At 44.7% G+C, this 18,954-nt stretch overlaps 1 protein-coding gene across 1 annotated transcript in view; it reads left to right on the top strand.

The window, feature by feature from the left end:
• Nucleotides 1-18,954, top strand: part of ASH1L (ASH1 like histone lysine methyltransferase) — a 233,924-nt gene that overhangs the window by 187,449 nt on the left and 27,521 nt on the right. Inside the window, 3 exon segments of the mRNA XM_033196131.1 lie at nucleotides 5,838-6,044; nucleotides 6,171-6,317; nucleotides 17,434-17,542. Coding sequence (XP_033052022.1) covers nucleotides 5,838-6,044; nucleotides 6,171-6,317; nucleotides 17,434-17,542 — 463 coding nt within the window.

Raw genomic sequence — 18,954 nt, forward strand, 5'->3', positions numbered from 1 at the left:
CCTGTCCTGAACTCCTGGACCCTGAAATCTCATTATATGAGGGACAACCTAGATGTACGTTTAGTAGCTGGCTACGGTGCAACTCTCTCATTTTTCTTTTTTTTTCTTTTTTTGAGACGAAGTTTCGCTCTTGTTGCCCAGGCTGGAGTGCAGTGGCGTGGTCTCAGCTCACTGCAGCCTCTGCCTCCCAGGTTCAAGCGATTCTCCTGCCTCATCCTTCTGAGTAGCTGGGGTTACAGGCAACTGCCACCACACCCGACTAATAATTTTTGTATTTTTAGTAGAGACAGGGTTTCGCCATGTTGGCCAGGCTGGTCTCAAACTCTTAACCTTGGGTGATCCTCTCGCCTCGGCCTCCCAAAATGCTGGGATTACAAGTGTGAGCCACTGCGTCCGGCCAACTCTCGTTTTTTAAGGCCATTATCTGGCTATAGATAATGGCAAATTATACTAAATCAAAGACCTCACATTGTAGTTTACAGCATCTAATTTCAGATTTTGGTAAATTTAGTTTGGTTTCCAGACACAACAAATAGAAACATGTTTTGCTTTTATATAATTTAAGGACTATTCTGGTTATCAAAGCAAATGGGGAATATATTTCAATGCCTTGAACTCTAGACAAATTTTCAGTAACCTCTGAATGATGATTATTCCCTGGAAGAAATCTTTTAAAATTTAAATCTGTCTTATCTGAGCACTCTTTTATTTATACTTCAGGGTTTTTTTTGTTTTTTAATCCGTATGCAGTTTATAGTATGTGTTATTAGGTATTATGAATACTTGATGCCAGCCAAGCACAGTGACTCACGTCTGTAATCCCAACACTTTGGGAGGCTGAGGTGGGCAGATCACTTGAGGTCGGGAGTTTCAGACCAGCCTGGGCAACATGGCAAAACCCCATCTCTACAAAACATACGAAAGTTAGCAGTCATGGTGGTGCCCGCCTACAGTCCCAGCTACTTGGGAGGCTGAGGTAGGAGGATCGCTTGAGCCTGGCTGCAGTAAGCTGTGATCATGCCACTGTACTCCAGGCTGGGTGACAGAGTGAGACCCTGTGTCAAAAAAAAAAAAAAAGGAAAATATAGGTGTGGAATATTATGAATTAGAGGTTACATTTGAAGCCATGATTATAGATGAGCTCTCTAGAGAAAAGGAATATGGTAGAGGAAAGATGGATTTCTACCAGAAAAGACAGGAAGTGTTATTGGCAAGGTGGGAAATCCAGTATCATAAAAAATAAGGAAAGCCAAAAAAGGAAGACATTTCAAGAGGGGTGTTCAATAATATTCATGTACCAAAGAAGTCAGCAAAAGGAAGAGTTAAAGGTGGTTGAATTACAGCACTGCCTTCTTTACAGCTGAAGCTGATTATCTTTTTTTTTTTTTTTTGAGACGGAGTCTCGCTCTGTCACCTGGACTGGAGTGCAGTGGCCAGATCTCAGCTCACTGCAAGCTCCGCCTCCCGGGTTTACGCCATTCTCCTGCCTCAGCCTCCCAAGTAGCTGGGACTACAGGCGCCCGCCACCTCGCCCGGCTAGTTTTTGTATTTTTAGTAGAGACAGGGTTTCACCGTGTTAGCCAGGATGGTCTCGATCTCCTGACCTCGTGATCCGCCCGTCTCGGCCTCCCAAAGTGCTGGGATTACAGGCTTGAGCCACTGCGCCCGGCCGCTGATTATCTTAAATTGAAAAATAATCCAGTCGATACTTTATCTGCTTCCTATTTATATGATTTGACACTGTGTGCCGTGTGCCCTTTAGAATCGTGGTGGTATTTTTGTGAAGAATAAGTGAGATCACTCTGAAAGTACTTTAAGGTATAAACTGTTACATATTTTCTTTACAAAACTTAATTTTTTTTTCTTTTTTCTTGAGATACAGAGTCTCTCTTTGTCACCCAGGCTGGAGTGCAGTGGTACCATCTCGGCTCACTGCAGCCTCTGCCTCCCAGGTTCAAGCGATTCTCCTACCTCAGCCTCCCAAGTAGCTGGGATTACAGTTGCCACCACACCTGGCTAATTTTTGTATTTTTAGTAGAGACGAGGTTTCGCCGTGTTGGCCAGGCTGGTCTCAAACTCCTGACCTCATGTGATCCTCCCACCTCTGCCCCCCAAAGTGCTGGGATTACAGGCATGAGCCACCGTGCCCGGCCTTTAAAATTATGATTGTAAACATAACATGATATTTTGACGATTATTTTCTTGATCATTCCTTGTTTTAATCATGCTTAAGGCCAGGCATATGTTAGCTTATGCCTGTAATCCAGCATTTTGGAAGGCCAAGGTGGGCAGATCACTTGAGTCCAGGAGTTTGTGACCAGCCTAGGCAAAATGGAAAAACCCCATCTTTACCAAAAATACAAAACATTAGCTGGGCATGGTGGCGTGTGCCTATAGTCCCAGCTATTCTGGAGGCTGAGGTGAGAAAATCACCTGAGCCCAGGAGGTTGAGGCTGCAGTGAGCCAACTGTAATGAGACCCTGTATCCAAAAAACAAACCAAAAAATTATGCTTAACAGCCTAGATGAGATTTCAAACCATACACCAAAACTAAACAGCTCCCATTAAAAGAGCCAGGTGCATTGGCTTACAGAATGCTGTAATCCCTAGCGTTTTGGGAGGCTGATGAGGAAGGATCCCTTGACCCCCAGGAATTCGAGACCAGCAAAAGCAACATAGCAAGACCTCATCTCTACAAATAATTTTTTTTTTTAAAGTAGCCAGATGTGGTGTTTCCACAGCTACCCAGCCTGTGTTCCCAGCTACCCAGTAAGCTGAGGTGGGAGAATTGCTTGAGCCCAGGTGGTCAAGGCTGCAGCGAGCCATTATTGTGCCACTGTACTTCAACCTGGGTGACAGAGCAAGACCGTCTCCAAAAAAAAAGTAAAGAAAGCAATGACAAGATGTCTGTGCCTTTTGTCTTCTATGTTCAGTTTGTTTGTTTGTTTGTTTTGAGATGGAGCCTCACTCTGTTGCCCAGGCTGGAGTACAGTGGCATGATCTCAGCTCACTGCAATGTCCACCATACAAGTTCAAGAGATTCTCCTGTCTCAGCCTCCCGAGTAGCTGGGACTATAGGCACACACCACCATGCCCTGCTAATTTTTGTATTTTTAGTAGAGACAAGGTTTTGCCACGTTGGCCAGGCTGCTCTCGAACTCCTGACCTCATGTGATCCTCCTGCCTCTGCTCCGCAAAGTGCTGGGATTACAGGCATGAGCCACCGCACCCAGCTAGAATTTTTAACTTGTTAATTCACTAACTATTATGAGTTTAGCTAGTCATATAGCCTGGAAATGTCATTTCAATTAACGTAATATAAAATTCCTGTAATACAACAGCAGCAAATATACCTAATGTCACTGAACTGTACTCTTAAAAATGGTTAAGGCCGAGTGTGATAGTTCATGCCTGTAATCCCACCTACTCAGGAGGCCAAGGCAGGATGGATCCCTTGAGCCAAGGAGTTCGAGGCTACAGTAGGCTGTGATCAGACCACTGTACCCCAGTCTGGGTGACAGAGGGAGACATCCCCTCTTTAATTAAAACAAAAGGCTGGGCACAATGGCTTGTGCCTGTAATCCCAGAACTTTGAGAGGCTGAGGTGGGTGGATCACTTGAGGCCAGGAGCTCGAGACCAGCCTGGCCAACATGACAAAACCTCGTCTCTACTAAAAATACAAAAATTAGCTGGGCGTAGTGGTGCATGCCTGTAATCCCAACTACTTGGGAGGCTGAGGCAGGAGAATCCCTTGAATCCAGGAGGCAGAGGTTGCAGTGAACGAGATCACGCCACTGCACTCCAGCCTCGGTGACAGAGCGAGACTTTGCCTCAAAAAAAATAAAAATAGCCGGGCGCGGTGGCTCACGCCTGTAATCCCAGCACTTTGGGAGGCCGAGACGGGCGGATCACGAGGTCAGGAGATCGAGACCATCCTGGCTAACACAGTGAAACCCCATCTCTACTAAAAATACAAAAAAATTAGCCGGGCGTAGCGGCGGGCGCCTGTAGTCCCAGCTACTCGGGAGGCTGAGGCAGGAGAATGGCGGGAACCCGGGAAGAGGAGCTTGCAGTGAGCCGAGATCGCGCCACTGCACTCCAGCCTGGGGGCAGAGCGAGACTCCGTCTCCAAAAATAAAAAATAAAAAAAAAAAAAAAATAATAATAATAAAAAATAAAAATACGGCCGGGCGTGGTGGCTCAAGCCTGTAATCCCAGCACTTTGGGAGGCCGAGACGGGCGGATCACGCGGTCAGGAGATCGAGACCATCCTGGCTAACACGGTGAAACCCCGTCTCTACTAAAAATACAAAAACTAGCCGGGCGAAGTGGCGGGCGCCTGTAGTCCAGCTACTCGGGAGGCTGAGGCAGGAGAATGGCGTAAACCGGGAGGCGGAGCTTGCAGTGAGCTGAGATCTGGCCACTGCACTCCAGTCCGGGCGACAGAGCGAGACTCCGCCTCAAAAAAAAAAAAATAAATAAAAATAAAAATAAAAATAAATTTTAAAAAACAAAACAAAACTGACTAGGTGCAGTGGCTCATGCCAGTAATCCCAGCACTTTGGGAAGCTGAGGTGGGTGGATCATTTGAGGTCAGGAGTTCGAGACCAGCCCGGCCAACATGGTGAACCCCCATCTCTACTAAAAATACAAAAATTACCCGGGCGTGGTGGTATGCGCCTATAATCCCAGGTACCTGGGAGCCTAAAGCAGTAGAATTGCTTGAACCCGGAAGACAGAGATTGCAGTGAGCCGAGATCATGCCACTACACTCCAGCCTGGGCAATGGAGTGAGACTCCATCTCAAAAATAATAAATAAAATAAGAGAAATTAGGGGCCGGTGCAGTGGTTCACAAGCCTGTAATCCCAGCACTTTGGGAGGCCGAGGCGGGCAGATCACCTGAGGTCAGGAGTTTGAGACCAGCCTAGCCAACATGGTAAAATCCTGTCTACTGAAAATGCAAAAAATAGCTGGGCGCAGTGACACACATCTGTAATCCCAGCTACTCGGGAGGCTGAGGTAGGAGAATCACTTGAACCTGAAAAGTGAAGTTTGCAGTGAGCCGAGATCGTGCTAGTACACTCCAGCCTGGGCAACAGAGGCTGATTCCATCTCAAAAAAAAAAAAAGAAAGAAAAGTAAATTAGGTATTTTACCACAATTTTTTAAAAATCAGTAAATGGGCATGAGTGCTTCAAAATAAGAGTGCAGTGAAATCATCATCAAATTACTGATTCTTCTTTGGATCACAGTTATTTATTTATTTATTTTGAAACGGAATCTCACTCTGTCGCCCAGGCTGGAGTGCAGTGGTGCGATCTCTGCTCACTGCAACCTCTACCTCCCAGGTTCAAGGGACTCTCCTGCCTCAGCCTCCCAAGTAGCTGGAATTACGGGCACACACCACCACACCCAGCTAATTTTTGTATTTTTAGTAGAGACAGGGTTTCACCATGTTGGCCAGGCTAGTCTTGAACTCCTGACCTCAGGTAATCCACCCACCTCAGCCTCCCAAAGTGCTGGGATTACAGGAATGAGCCACGGTGCCTGGCCTTATTCTTTGAACAGATAAATATGACAATGTTTACCCAGGATGCTGAGTGGACAGTTAGCTTAATCATTTACAAGAAGCATTCAGGATTTGCAACCTGACTTGGAAATTCTGAATATTATTAATTTTTGACATTTATTATTTTAATCTTAGTGATTTGGGTACTTTTATTAAATAAAAATTGATTTCATGTATTCATTTTTAAATATTTGTAAACTTTAAAAATGGATGCATCAAGGTATGTATCATGTAAATTGATGTATAGTTATTCCTTTTTTTTCTAGAATGATCTTTGCTGAGTGTTCCCCCAACACTTGCCCATGTGGTGAGCAATGCTGTAACCAGAGGATACAGAGGCATGAATGGGTGCAATGTCTAGAACGATTTCGAGCTGAGGAAAAAGGTTGGGGAATCAGAACCAAAGAGCCCCTAAAAGCTGGGCAGTTCATCATTGAATACCTAGGGGAGGTTGTCAGCGAACAGGAATTCAGGTACAGTGGTAAATGATGGTATTCTAATAAAATGCAAAGGTATAAGATTAGAATGGAGAATGGAAGATTCAAAATTTACCTTCAGCTACTCTTTAATTGCCATTCAATCATTTATCTTCTCTTTAGGAACAGGATGATTGAGCAGTATCATAATCACAGTGACCACTACTGCCTGAACCTGGATAGTGGGATGGTGATTGACAGTTACCGCATGGGAAATGAGGCCCGATTCATCAACCACAGCTGTGACCCAAATTGTGAAATGCAGAAATGGTAAGGAAGCAGGAAAAGGTGAAGCCAAGAATCCAACAGAATAGGCATTGAGTGCAGCAAGGGATTGATCTTTCCACAGTGTCAGTCAGCTTACACAAAGCAGCTCAGGCTATTCCCCATTACCCCAGATCCCATGGGCAGAGTAAGCTTCGTTTCACCCTAACTTCTCGCTCCCAGACAGATATTTTTGTTTTTATTTGTGTTTTGTTTTTATGTTTGTTTGTTTTGCTTATTTGGTGTTTTTGGTTGTTGTTTGTCATGAAAGTAGTTTCAGGATTTATGTCCTAGAAAAATGTAATAATGATAGGCCGGGCGCGGTGGCTCAAGCCTGTAATCCCAGCACTTTGGGAGGCCGAGACGGGCGGATCACGAGGTCAGGAGATCGAGACCATCCTGGCTAACACGGTGAAACCCCGTCTCTACTAAAAAAAAATACAAAAAATTAGCCGGGCGAGATGGCGGGCGCCTGTAGTCCCAGCTACTCGGGAGGCTGAGGCGAGAGAATGGCGTAAACCCGGGAGGCGGAGCTTGCAGTGAGCTGAGATCCGGCCACTGCACTCCAGCCTGGGCGACAGAGCGAGACTCCGTCTCAACAAAAAAAAAAAAAAAAAAAAAAAAAAAAAGAAAAATGTAATAATGATAATAATGATAGCCAGGGTGGTGGTACGCGCCTATAGTCTCAGCTATTTGAGAGGTTGAGGTGAGAGGAGCACTTGAGCCCAGGAGTTTGAGGCCATTCTGGACAAAACAGCAAGAAAAAATCAGAAACAAAAAATAATAATAGGTCAGGTGCGTTGGCTCACGCCTGTAATCCCAGCACTTTGGGAGGCCAGGGTGGGCGGATCACGAGGTCAAGAGTTTGAGACCAGCCTGACCAACATGGTGAAACCCATCTCTACTAAAAATACAAAACTTAGCCAGGCATGGTAGCATGCACCTATAATCCTAGCTACTTGGGAGGCTGAGGCAGGAGAACTGCTTGAATTTGGAAGGCTGAGGTTGCAGTGAGCTGAGATCACACCAATGTATTCCAACCTGGGTGACAGAGCAAGACTCCATCTCGAAAAAATAATAATATTAATAATACCTAATATTTATTGAGTTCTTATGTGCTAGGCACTGTGTTACATGGATCATCTCATATCAGTTCATTCAGCCACTCTACTGCATGCTTATTACATATTTGGGGCATTTCTCACAAAGAGAAATAAAAATAAGTGAATCTGGAGGTCCCTTCTCCTCAAACAGATTAGCATCTAATTGAGAAGCAAAAAAATCACACCTAAAAAATAATTTTAAAAAGATTATATGAAGATACTATGAACAACTTTGGAGTTTTTTGTTAAGTTTTTAAAAATGATAATTCATATACAGAGAAATACATAGATTTTAAGTGTACATTTGCATTAATTTTTTCAAATGTATACACCTCTTACAACCCACACCCCTATGAAAATATGACACACTTTATCATTTCAGAAAGTTACCTTTTAAGTCGATCTCCCAATCCCCCAAGGCAAGCACTGATCTGATTTCCATTGCCACAAATGAGTTTTACCTATTCCAGAACTTCATGTGAATGTATTATTTTGTGTCTGGCCTCTTTCATGTTAAAAACATGTTTTTGCAGTTCATCCATGTTGAATGCATTAGTGGTTTGTTGCTTTTTTTTTTTTTTTTTTGAGACGGAGTCTTGCTCTGTCGTTCAGGCTGGAGTGCAGTGGCCAGATCTCAGCTCACTGCAAGCTCCGCCTCCCGGGTTTAACGCCATTCTCCTGCCTCAGCCTCCCAAGTAGCTGGGACTACAGGCACCCGCCACCTCGCCCAGCTAGTTTTTTGTATTTTTTTTTTTTTTTTAGTAGAGACGGGGTTTCACCGTGTTCGCCAGGATGGTCTCAAACTCCTGACCTCGTGATCCGCCCGTCTCGGCCTCCCAAAGTGCTGGGATTACAGGCTTGAGCCACCGCACCCAGCCGGTATTGCTTTTTAATGTGGAGTTAATACTCCTTTGTGTGAATTTACCACAGTTTATCAATTACTGTGAACAACTTTATATTTGAAAAGTTAGATGAAATGAACAAATTCTTTGAAAAACATCCCAGCCGGGCACGGTGGCTCACTCCTGTAATCCCAGCACTTTGGGAAGCCGAGGTGGGTGGAACACGAGGTCAGGAGTTCAAGACTAGCCTGGCCAAGATGGTGAAACCCCATCTCTACCAAAAATACAAAAATTAGCCTGGCGTGGTGGTGGGCGCTTGTAATCCCAGCTACTCAGGAGGCTGTGGCAGAGAATCGCTTGAACCCAGGAGGCGGAGGTTGCAGTGAGCTAAGATCACGCCACTGCACTCCAGCCTGGGCGACAGAGCAAGACTCAGTCTCAAAAGAAAAAGAAAAAGAAAAACATGACTTTCCAAAGATGACATAAGACAAAACAGAAAATCTGCACATGTACCCCCAAAATTGAAAGTATAACTAAAAATATCTAATAAAAGAACCTGAAGAACCGGATGTCTTCACTGATAATTCTTCCACATACTTAAAGAACAAATAGGCTAGGCGCGGTGGCTCACACCTGCAATCCCAGCACTTAGGGAGGTAGAGGTGGGAGGATTGCTTGAGCCCAGGAGTTCAAGACCAGCCTGGGCAAGATGGTGAGACCTGTCTCAACAAAAATTTTAAGATAAAATTTAAATATTAGCTGGGTGTGATGGTGCTGCTTGGGAGACTGAGGTGAGAGGATCGCCTGAGCCCAGAAGTTCGAGGCTGTAGTTTTCTGTGATCATGTAACTGCACTCCAGCCTGGGTGACAGAGACCCTGTGTCTATTAAAAAAAATGAAGACAAGAAGAAATAATGGCAGTACCACTTATAAACTCTTTGCTTCTATAAAACTAGCGTTACCTCCTTCTAAAGCCTAACCAGGATGTTAACAGAAGAAAAAATATAGGCCAATGTCTTCCATGAACATAGACACAAAAATCCTAAATAAAATATCAACAAATAAAATTTAACAATAAATACAAAGGTTAATACATCATGGCTATGTGGGGTTTATTCCAGGAATAAAAGATTGTTTGGTTTAACATTCAAAAATCAGTGTAAACCAATGTAATTTTATCACATGAATAGACTAAAGACATACTGTCTCAATAGAAGCAGAAAAAGCATTAAACAGTATTCAGTGCTCATTCATAATTAAAACTCAGCAAACTAGGAATAAAAAGGAACTAACAAATCTGCTAAAGGGCATCCGTTTTTTAAAAATCCTTAGCTACCATTGTACATAAATAAGGATATCACTGTCACATTTACATTTGAAGATTCTAACCAATACAATAGGAAAAGGAAAAAAGTATAAAGATTAGAAATGAAAAAGATTTAACTACCGTTAATCACAGATGACATTATTATACACGTGGAAATTTCTACAGATATAAGTGAATTTAGTAAGATTAATGGAAAGATGGTCAGTATATAAAAATTAATGTATTGAGTACATTTTAATATATTAGCAACAACCAAGTAGAAAGTGAAATTTAAAAACCATTACAAGGCCAGGTACAGTGGCTTATGCCTATAATCCCAGCACTTTGGGAGGCCGAGGAGAGCAGATCATGAGGTCAGGAGTTCGAGACCACCCTAGCCAACATGATGACTGAAACCCTGTCTCTACTAAAAATACAAAAATTAGCTGGTTGTGGTGGCACACGCCTGTAGTCCCAGCTATTGGAGGCTGAAGCAGAAGAATTGCTTCAACCCAGGAGGCACAGGTTACAGTGAGCCAAGATCCCGCCACTGCACTCCAGCCTGTGCGACACAGCAAGATTCTGTGTCAAAATAAATAAATAAAAACCAATACAATTTATAATAGCTTCATAAAAGCTATTGTAACTAGTCCCTAAGAATAAATCTTTTTTTTTTTTTTTTTTTGAGACGGAGTCTCGCTCTGTCGCCCAGGCTGGAGTACAGTGGCCGGATCTCAGCTCACTGCAAGCTCCGCCTCCTGGGTTTACGCCATTCTCTTGCCTCAGCCTCCCAAATAGCTGGGACTACAGGCGCCCGCCATCTCGCCTGGCTAATTTTTTGTATTTTTTTAGTAGAGACGGGGTTTCACCGTGTTAGCCAGGATGGTCTCGATCTCCTGACCTCGTGATCCGCCCGTCTCGGCCTCCCAAAGTGCTGGGATTACAGGCTTGAGCCACCGCGCCCGGCCGAGAATAAATCTTATGAAAGTTTGTAGGACCTCTATACTAGAAGCTGTCAGATGTTGGGAAAAAATAAAGATGACCTAAATTAATGGAAAAATATGCGATGTTCAAGGGTTGAATGTTGGTAAATTTGTTTTTAAGTGAAAGAAAGTTTATTAAGAAAGTAAAGGAATAAAAGAAAAGAAAGGCTATTCCATAAACAGAGCAGCCCCAAGGGCTGCTGGGTGCCCATCTTTATGGTTCTTTATAGATTATATGCTTAGGGTGGAGTATACATGAGTTTTCTGGGAAAGTGGTGGACAGTTCCCAGACCTAAGGGTTCCTTCAATTTTTAGACCATATAGGGTCACTTCCTGACGTTGCTATAGTGTTTGTAAACTGTCATGGCACTGATGGGAGTGTAGTAGTGAGAATGACCAGATGTCACTCTCTTTGCCATCTTGGTTTCTGTGGGTTTTGGCCAGCTTCTTTACTGCAACCTGTTTTGTCAGCAAGGCCTTTATGACCTGTATTTTGGCCAACCTCCTATCTTATCCTACAACTAAGAATGCTTAACCTACTGGGAATGCAACCCAGCAGATCTCAGCCTAATTTTACCCAACCTCTATACAAGATGGAATCGCTCTGGTTTAAATGCTTCTGACATTTTCCCCCTCCCTTTTATAAGAGAACCCTTAATCCTTAGGGGTAAACAGGGATGAAGATCCATCTTTAGCAGTTTCTTCAGGTTGAATAAGGGTGATGATATTCTTGCCTATTAGGGTCTCTTGTATCCAAGTCATAGAGAAGAGCTCAGTCATAAAGCATCAGTATGGTGAGGGCGATTCATAGTTCTGACAAAAGGTGGTATCACAGGTCAGGAACCCTGTACAGGGACTGTATGGAAAAAGTATGATGCCAGTTTTCCCAAAGGGCTTTTATTGGCTCTCTCAGCCAAGTTTGGTTCCTTAATATAAAGCACTCCATTCCAATCAAAGCCTTGGTAAAATAACCAGTTTCTCCAATTGTGTCAACCGGTTTCCAGATTTTGGAGAAATCAGGTAGAGAGAAACAAACATGCTTCAAATTTTGTTCACAGGAGTTTTACTCAGTTGTTAAGAGCTGTCAGTATGCCAGGCATGGTGGCTCATGCCTATAATCCTAGCATTTTGGGAGGCTGAGGCAGGTGGATCACCTGAGGTCAGGAGTTCGAGACTAGCCTGGCCAAAATGGTGAAACCCCATCTCTACTAAAAATACATTAAAAAATCAGCCATGCATAGTGGTGTACACCTGTAGTCCTAGCTATTCAGGAGGCTGAGGCAGGAGAATCGCTTGAACCCAGGAGGTGGAGGTTGCAGTGAGCTGAGATTGTGTCACTGCACTCCAGCTTGAGCAACAAGAGCAAAACTCCATCTCAAAAAAAACACAAAGCTGTCAATAACTCAAAAGTTTGCTTGACTCAAAAGTCAGCCAATCATTGTTGCGGTCTATTTCCTTTGGGTCGTGGGTCTCCTAAGTATCATCCCTTCGTGGTCGCCAGAAAGATGCCGGAAAGGGGTTCTGATCCAGACTCCAAGGGAGGGTTCTTGGATTTCGCACAAGAAAGAATTAAAGATGGGTCCATAGAATAAAGTGAAAGCAAGTTTATTAAGAAAGTAAAGGGATAAAAGAATGGCTACTCCATAGGTGCAGAGCAGCCCTTTTTTTTTTTTAAGACAGAGCTGGAGTACAGTGGTATGATCTTGGCTCACTGCAGCCTCCTCTTCCCAGGTTCAAGCCATTCACCTGCCTCAGCCTCCTGAGTAGCTGAGACTACAGGCATACACCACCATGCCTGGCTAATTTTTTTGTATTTTTTATAGAGACAGGGTTGTGCCATGTTGGCCAGGCTGGTCTTGAACTCCTAGACTCAATAAATCAGCCCAATTCAGCCTTCCAAAGTGTTGGGATTACAAGTGTGAGCCACCATGCTGGACCTGACAATCCAGTTTTTAAAATAGGTAAAAGAATAGGTACTTTAAAAAAGAATATAAAAGTGGTCAATAAATATACAAAAGCACTTAATATGTTAGATACAGTTATTAGGGGAAATATTAAACTAAATCGGAAAACCACTACATACCCTCCAAAATGTCAAAAATTAAAGACTGACAGTATTGGCAAGGCTAGAGCAGCATAAATGCTCTTAGATTTGCTGGTAGAAGTGTAAATTGGTATACACACTTTCAAAAAATGGCACAACCTACCAAAGCTAAACATATCCAGTAAACCAGCAACTCTAGTCCTAAGTATGTCCCCAACGGAAATGAATGTTTATGCCAGACTTATGCAAGAACGTCAACTAGAAGATATCTTTTCCCCTCTTTTTTTTGGAGACAGGGTCTCACTCTGTCACCAGGGTTGAAGTACAGTGGGACGATCTTGACTCACTGCAACCTCGGCTTCCCAAGTAGCTGGCACCACAGGCGCATGCCACCATGCCCGGCTAATTTTTGTATATTTTGATAGAGATGGAGTTTTGCCATGTTGTCCAGGCTGGTCTCAAACTCCTGGGCTCAAGCAATCCTCATTCCTCAGGCTCCCAAAGTGCTGGGATTACAGGTATGAGCCACCATACCCAGCCAGAAGATACCTTTTTTTGGTTTTCTGTTTTTGTTTTTTTGAGACAGAATCTTGCTGTGTCACCCAGGCTGGAATGCAGTGGTGCCATTTTGGCTCACCACAACTTCCACCTCCTGGGTTCAAGCGATTCTCGTGCCTCAGCCTCCTGAGTAGCTGTAACTAAAGGCATGCGTCCCTACACCCGGCTAATTTTTATATTTTTAGTAGAGACGGTGTTTCGCCATGTTGTCCAGGCTGGTCTTGAATTCCTGACCTCAAGTGATCTGCCCGCCTAGGCCTCCCAAAGTGCTGGGATTACAGGCGTGAGGATAGGTGACAGATCAAGACTGTCTCAGAAGAAAAGTTACAGTATATATCAGTAGTCAGCAAGCTTGTTGGCTTTGTACCTATAAAACTTTATTTACAAAGATGGGAGCAGTGGCCTGTGGACCAGAGTTTGCCAACTCCTGGTATACATTTCAAATGCTTTCTGCAGCTGGACTCAGTGGGTCATGCCTGTAATCACGGCACTTTGGGAGGCCAAGACAGGCAGATCACCTGAGCTCAGGAGTTTGAGACCAGCCCAGGCAACATGGCGAAACCCTGTTTTTACTAAAATTACAAAAATTAGCTGGGCATGGTGGCATATGCCCATAGTCCCACCAGCTACTCAGGAAGCTGAGGTGGGAGGATCGCTTGAGCCAGGGAGGCAGAGGTTGCAGTAAGCTGAGATCGCGCCACTGTACTCCAGCCTGTACGAGAGTGAGATCCTGTTTAAAAATAAAAATTAGCTAGGTGCAATGGCTCACGCCTATAATCCCAGCATTTTGGGAAGCCAAGGCAGGCGGATCACCAGAGGTCAGGAGTTTGAGACCAGCCTGACCAACATGGAGAAACCCTGTCTCTACTAAAAATACAAAATTAGCAAGGCATGGTGGCATGTGCCTGTAATCCCAGCTACTTGGGAGGCTGAGGCAGGAGAATGGCTTGAACCCAGGAGGCAGAGGTTGCAGTGAGCCGAGTTCGTGCCATTGCACTCCAGCCTGAGCAACAAGAGCAAAACTCCATCTCAAAAAATAAATAAATAAAATTAAATTTTAAAAAATGCTTTCTGAATTCAGGAGAGAAAAATACTAAAAACTAAAAATTTTAGACAAGGTTACCTATAATAGGGCAGTATCTAACCCTTAATGTGTTCCACACTGGTAAGGAGACAAGAAGAAAAAGGCTAAGGAGTCAAACAGCCTGGGTTTTAATCCCCTGGGTTTGAATGCCACTTAATTGCTATATAACCATAAACAAACCCTGAGGCATATATACTTCATATATAAAATAGATATCATAATACCTATCTGGTAGGATTGGTTTTTTTTTTCTATAGGATTGCTTTGAAAATTAATGATATAGGCCGGGCGCGGTGGCTCAAGCCTGTAATCCCAGCACTTTGGGAGGCCGAGACGGGCGGATCACGAGGTCATGAGATCGAGACCATCCTGGCTAACACTGTGAAACCCCGTCTCTACTAAAAAACACAAAAAACTAGCCGGGCGAGGTGGCGGGCGCCTGTAGTCCCAGCTACTTGGGAGGCTGAGGCAGGAGAATGGCGTGAACCCGGGAGGTGGAGCTTGCAGTGAGCCGAGATCCGGCCACTGCACTCCAGCCCCGGCGACAGAGTGAGACTCCGTCTCAAAAAAAAAAAAAAAGAGAATTAATGATATAACTTGTTATCAGTATGGCATGGTAGTTAAGATTTTGAAGCCAGAATGTCTTAATTTGAAACTTGATTCCTCAAGTTTCAAATTTGGGCAAGTTTCAAACTCTATGTGACTCACTTTTCTTATTTGTAGTATGAGGGCTATAATAACTAATAATAGTACATATTTTTATATAATTGTTAGGAGGATGAAATCAATTAATATAAAATATTATTAAAAACACTCAGTAAATGTTAGCTATAATGATAATGACTAGATTCTTTTTTTTTTAATATATTGAGATAAGGTCTCACTATGTTGCCCAGGTGAGTCACAAACTCCTGAACACCTAAAACACAGCCGAGCGCGGTGGCTCATGCCTGTAATCCCAGCACTTTGGGAGGCCAAGGTGGGTGGATCATGAGCTCAGGAGATTGAGACCATACTGGCCAATATGGTGAAACCCTGTCTCTACTAAAAATACGAAAAATTAGCTGGGCGTGGTGGCACATGCCTGTATCCCAGCTACTCAGGAGGCTGAGGTAAGAGAATCCCTTGAACCCGGGAGTTAGAGGTTGCAGTGAGCCGAGATTGTGCCACCGCACTCCAGCCTAGAGACAGAGCGAGACTACATCTCAAAAACAAAAACACAAAAATCAAAAAAACACCTAAAATACTAAATGATCATTACCTTACATATAATAGAACAAGAGAGGCACTCACATGATAGAAATTGGTAAAACTGGAAGATTTGTATAGATAAGCCATAAAAAGTAATTTTAATTCATTTAATAAGTGAACTAAAGCCTTTTTTTTAATTTATTTTTGAGACTGAGTCTCGCTCTGTTGCCCAGGCTGGAATGCAGTGGCATGATCTCAGCTCACTGCAACCTCTACCTCAGGGGTTCAAGTCATTCTCCTGCCTCAGCCTCCCAAGTAGCTGGGATTACAGGCATGTGCCACTATGCCCAGCTAGTTTTTGTTTGTTTCTTTGTTTCTTTGTTTGTTTTCTTGAGACGGAGTCTCGCCCTGTTGCCCAGGCTAGAGTGCAGTGGTGGGATCTCGGCTCGCCGCAACCTCCGCCTCCTGGGTTCAAGTGATTCTCCTGCCTCAGCCTCCTGACTAGCTGGGAGTACAGGCACGTGCCACCATGCCTGGCTAGTGTGTGTGTGTGTGTGTGTGTGTGTGTGTGTGTGTGTGTGTGATGGAGTCTCGCTCTGTCGCCCAGGCTGAAGTGCAGTGGTGTGATCTTGACTCACTGCAACCTCCGCCTCCCGGGTTCAAGTGATTCTCCTGCCTCAGCCTCCTGAGTAGCTGGGATTATGGGTGCGCGCCACTATGCCCGGCTAATTTTCGTGTTTTTAGTAGAGATGGGATTTCACCATATTGGTCAAACTGGTCTCGAACTCCTGACCTCATGATCTGCCTGCCTCGGCCTCCCAAAGTGCTGGGATTATAGATGTGAGCCACCCCACCCGGCCTTAATTTTTGTATTTTGGTTTTTTTTTTTTTTTTTTTTGAGACGGAGTCTTGCTCTGTCGCCCAGGCTAGAGTGCAGTGTCGCCATCTCGGCTCACTGCAAGCTCTGCCCTCTGGGTTCACACCATTCTCCTGCCTCAGCCTCCCGAGTAGCTGGGCCTACAGGCACCCGCCACCACGCCTGGCTAATTTTTTTGTATTTTTGGTAGAGACGGGGTTTCACCATGTTAGCCAGGATGGTATCGATCTCCTGACCTTGTGATCCGCCTGCCTCAGCCTCCCAAAGTGCTGGGATTACAGGCTTGAGCCACCGCGCCCGGCCAACATTTGTGTTTTTAGTAGAGGCGGGGTTTCACTATGTTGGCCAGGCTGATCTTGAACTCCTGACCTTGTGATCCGCCCTCAGCCTCCCAAAATGCTGGGATTACAGGTGTGAGCCACCACGTGTGGCCTTGCCTGGCTAATTTTTATATTTTTAGTAGAGAGAGTTTTGCCATGTTGGCCGCACTGGTCTTAAACTCCTGACCTCAGGTGATCCACCTGCCTATGCCTCCCAAAGTGCTGGGATTACAGGCGTGAGCTACTGCGCCTGGTCTGGTCTCGAACTCTTGGCCTCAGGTGATCCTCCCACCTCAACCTCCCAAAGTGCTGGGATTACAGGTGAGCCATATTTTAGAAGGACTCTGAATACCAAGCAGGAAAACTTAAAGCCTAATTGACAACACAGACCATGTCTTCAAGAAAAATTATTTAGGATTCTTACTCTGGCAGTATTATACAGGCTGCCAAGGATAGAAAAGAGATTGAAAGTGGAGGCCGGGCGTGGTGGCTCATGCCTATAATCCTAGCACTTTGGGAGGCCGAGGCGGGCAGATCACCTGAGGTCAGGAGTTCAAGACCAGGCTGGCCAACATGGTGAAACCCCGTCTCTACTAAAAATACGAAAATTAGCCAGGTGTGGTGGCTTACGCCTGTAATCCCAGCTACTCAGGAGGCTGAGGCAGGAAAATCGATTGAACCGGGGAAACAGAGCTTGCAGTGAACTGAGATCATACCACTGCACTCCAGCCTGGGCAACAGAGGGACACTCTGTCTCAAAAAAAAGAAAAAAAAAAAAAATCCAGCCTCTATAACTCTGTTTTCTCTCTTTACAGGTCTGTTAATGGAGTATACCGGATTGGACTCTATGCTCTTAAAGATATGCCAGCTGGGACTGAACTCACTTATGATTATAACTTTCATTCCTTCAATGTGGAAAAACAGGTAAGAATAATAAATCCTAGAAGGAGATTGAAACTTTATCCCTTACAATCCTGTAATAACATGAGCTTTTAGTAAACATGATTGACTTGGAGCCATTAAGAAATATGTGAGAGGCTGGACACTGGTTCATACCTTTAATCCCAGCACTTTGTGAGGCTGATGTGGGCAGATCACTTGAGCTCAGAATTTCAAGACCAGCCTGGCCAACATGACAAAACCCCATCTATCAAAAATACAAAGATTAGCTGGAAATGGTGGCATGCACCTGTAATCCCAGTTTCTTGGAGGCTAAGGCAGGAGAATTGCTTCAACCCTGGAGGCGGAGGTTGCATTACATTGAGCCAAGATTGCACCACTGCACTCCAGCCTGGATGACAAAGCAAGACTAACTGTGTCTCAAAAAAAAAAAGTATATGGGAGGTCAGACGCAATGACTCACTCCCGCAATCCCAGCACTTTGCAAGGCTGAGGCGAGCGGATTGCTTGTAGTCTAGGAGTTCAAGACCAGCATGAGGAACGTGGTGAAACCCTGTCTCTACCAAAAAAATACAAAAACTAGCCAAGTGTGGTCGTACGTGCCTGTGGTCCCAGCTACTTGGGAGGCTGAGGTGGGAAGATTGCTTGAGCCCAGAAGGTGGAGGTTGCAGTGAGCCAGGACCACACCAATGCACTGCAGCCTGTCAAACAGAGCAAGACCCTGTCTCAAACACAAAAAAAGAAAAAGAGGTTGGATGTGGTGGCTCACACCTGTAATCCCGGCACTTTGGGTGGCCAAGGCAGGCAAATCATGAGGTCGGGAGTTTGAGATCAGCCTGATCAATATGGTGAAAGCCCGTCTCTACTAAAAATACAAAAATCAGCTGGGCATGGTGGTGCACGCTTGTAGTCCCAGCTACTCATGAGGCTGAGGCAGAAGAATCGCTTGAACCCAGGAGGCGGAGGTTGCAGAGATCACACCAATGCACTCCATCCTGGGCGACAGAGTGAGACTTCAGCTCAAAAACAAAAAGAAAAGAAAAAAGGGCCGGGCGCGGTGGCTCAAGCCTGTAATCCCAGCACTTTGGGAGGCCGAGACGGGTGGATCACGAGGTCAGGAGATCGAGACCATCCTGGCTAACATGGTGAAACCCCGTCTCTACTAAAAAAATACCAAAAATTAACCGGGCGATGTGGCGGGCGCCTGTAGTCCCAGCTACTCGGGAGGCTGAGGCAAGAGAATGGCATAAACCCAGGAGGCGGAGCTTGCAGTGAGCTGCGATCCGGCCACTGCACTCCAGCCTGGGCGACAGAGCGAGACTCCGTCTCAAAAAAAAAAAAAAAAAAAAAAAAAGAAAAGAATTACATGGGAACCTGGGCACAGTAGTGCATACTTACCTATAGTCCCAGATACTCAAGAGGCTGCGGCAGGAGGA

Source organism: Trachypithecus francoisi, unplaced genomic scaffold (genome assembly GCF_009764315.1).
Source record: "Trachypithecus francoisi isolate TF-2019V2 unplaced genomic scaffold, Tfra_2.0 Lachesis_group5, whole genome shotgun sequence".
NCBI classification, from domain to species: Eukaryota; Metazoa; Chordata; class Mammalia; order Primates; family Cercopithecidae; genus Trachypithecus; species Trachypithecus francoisi.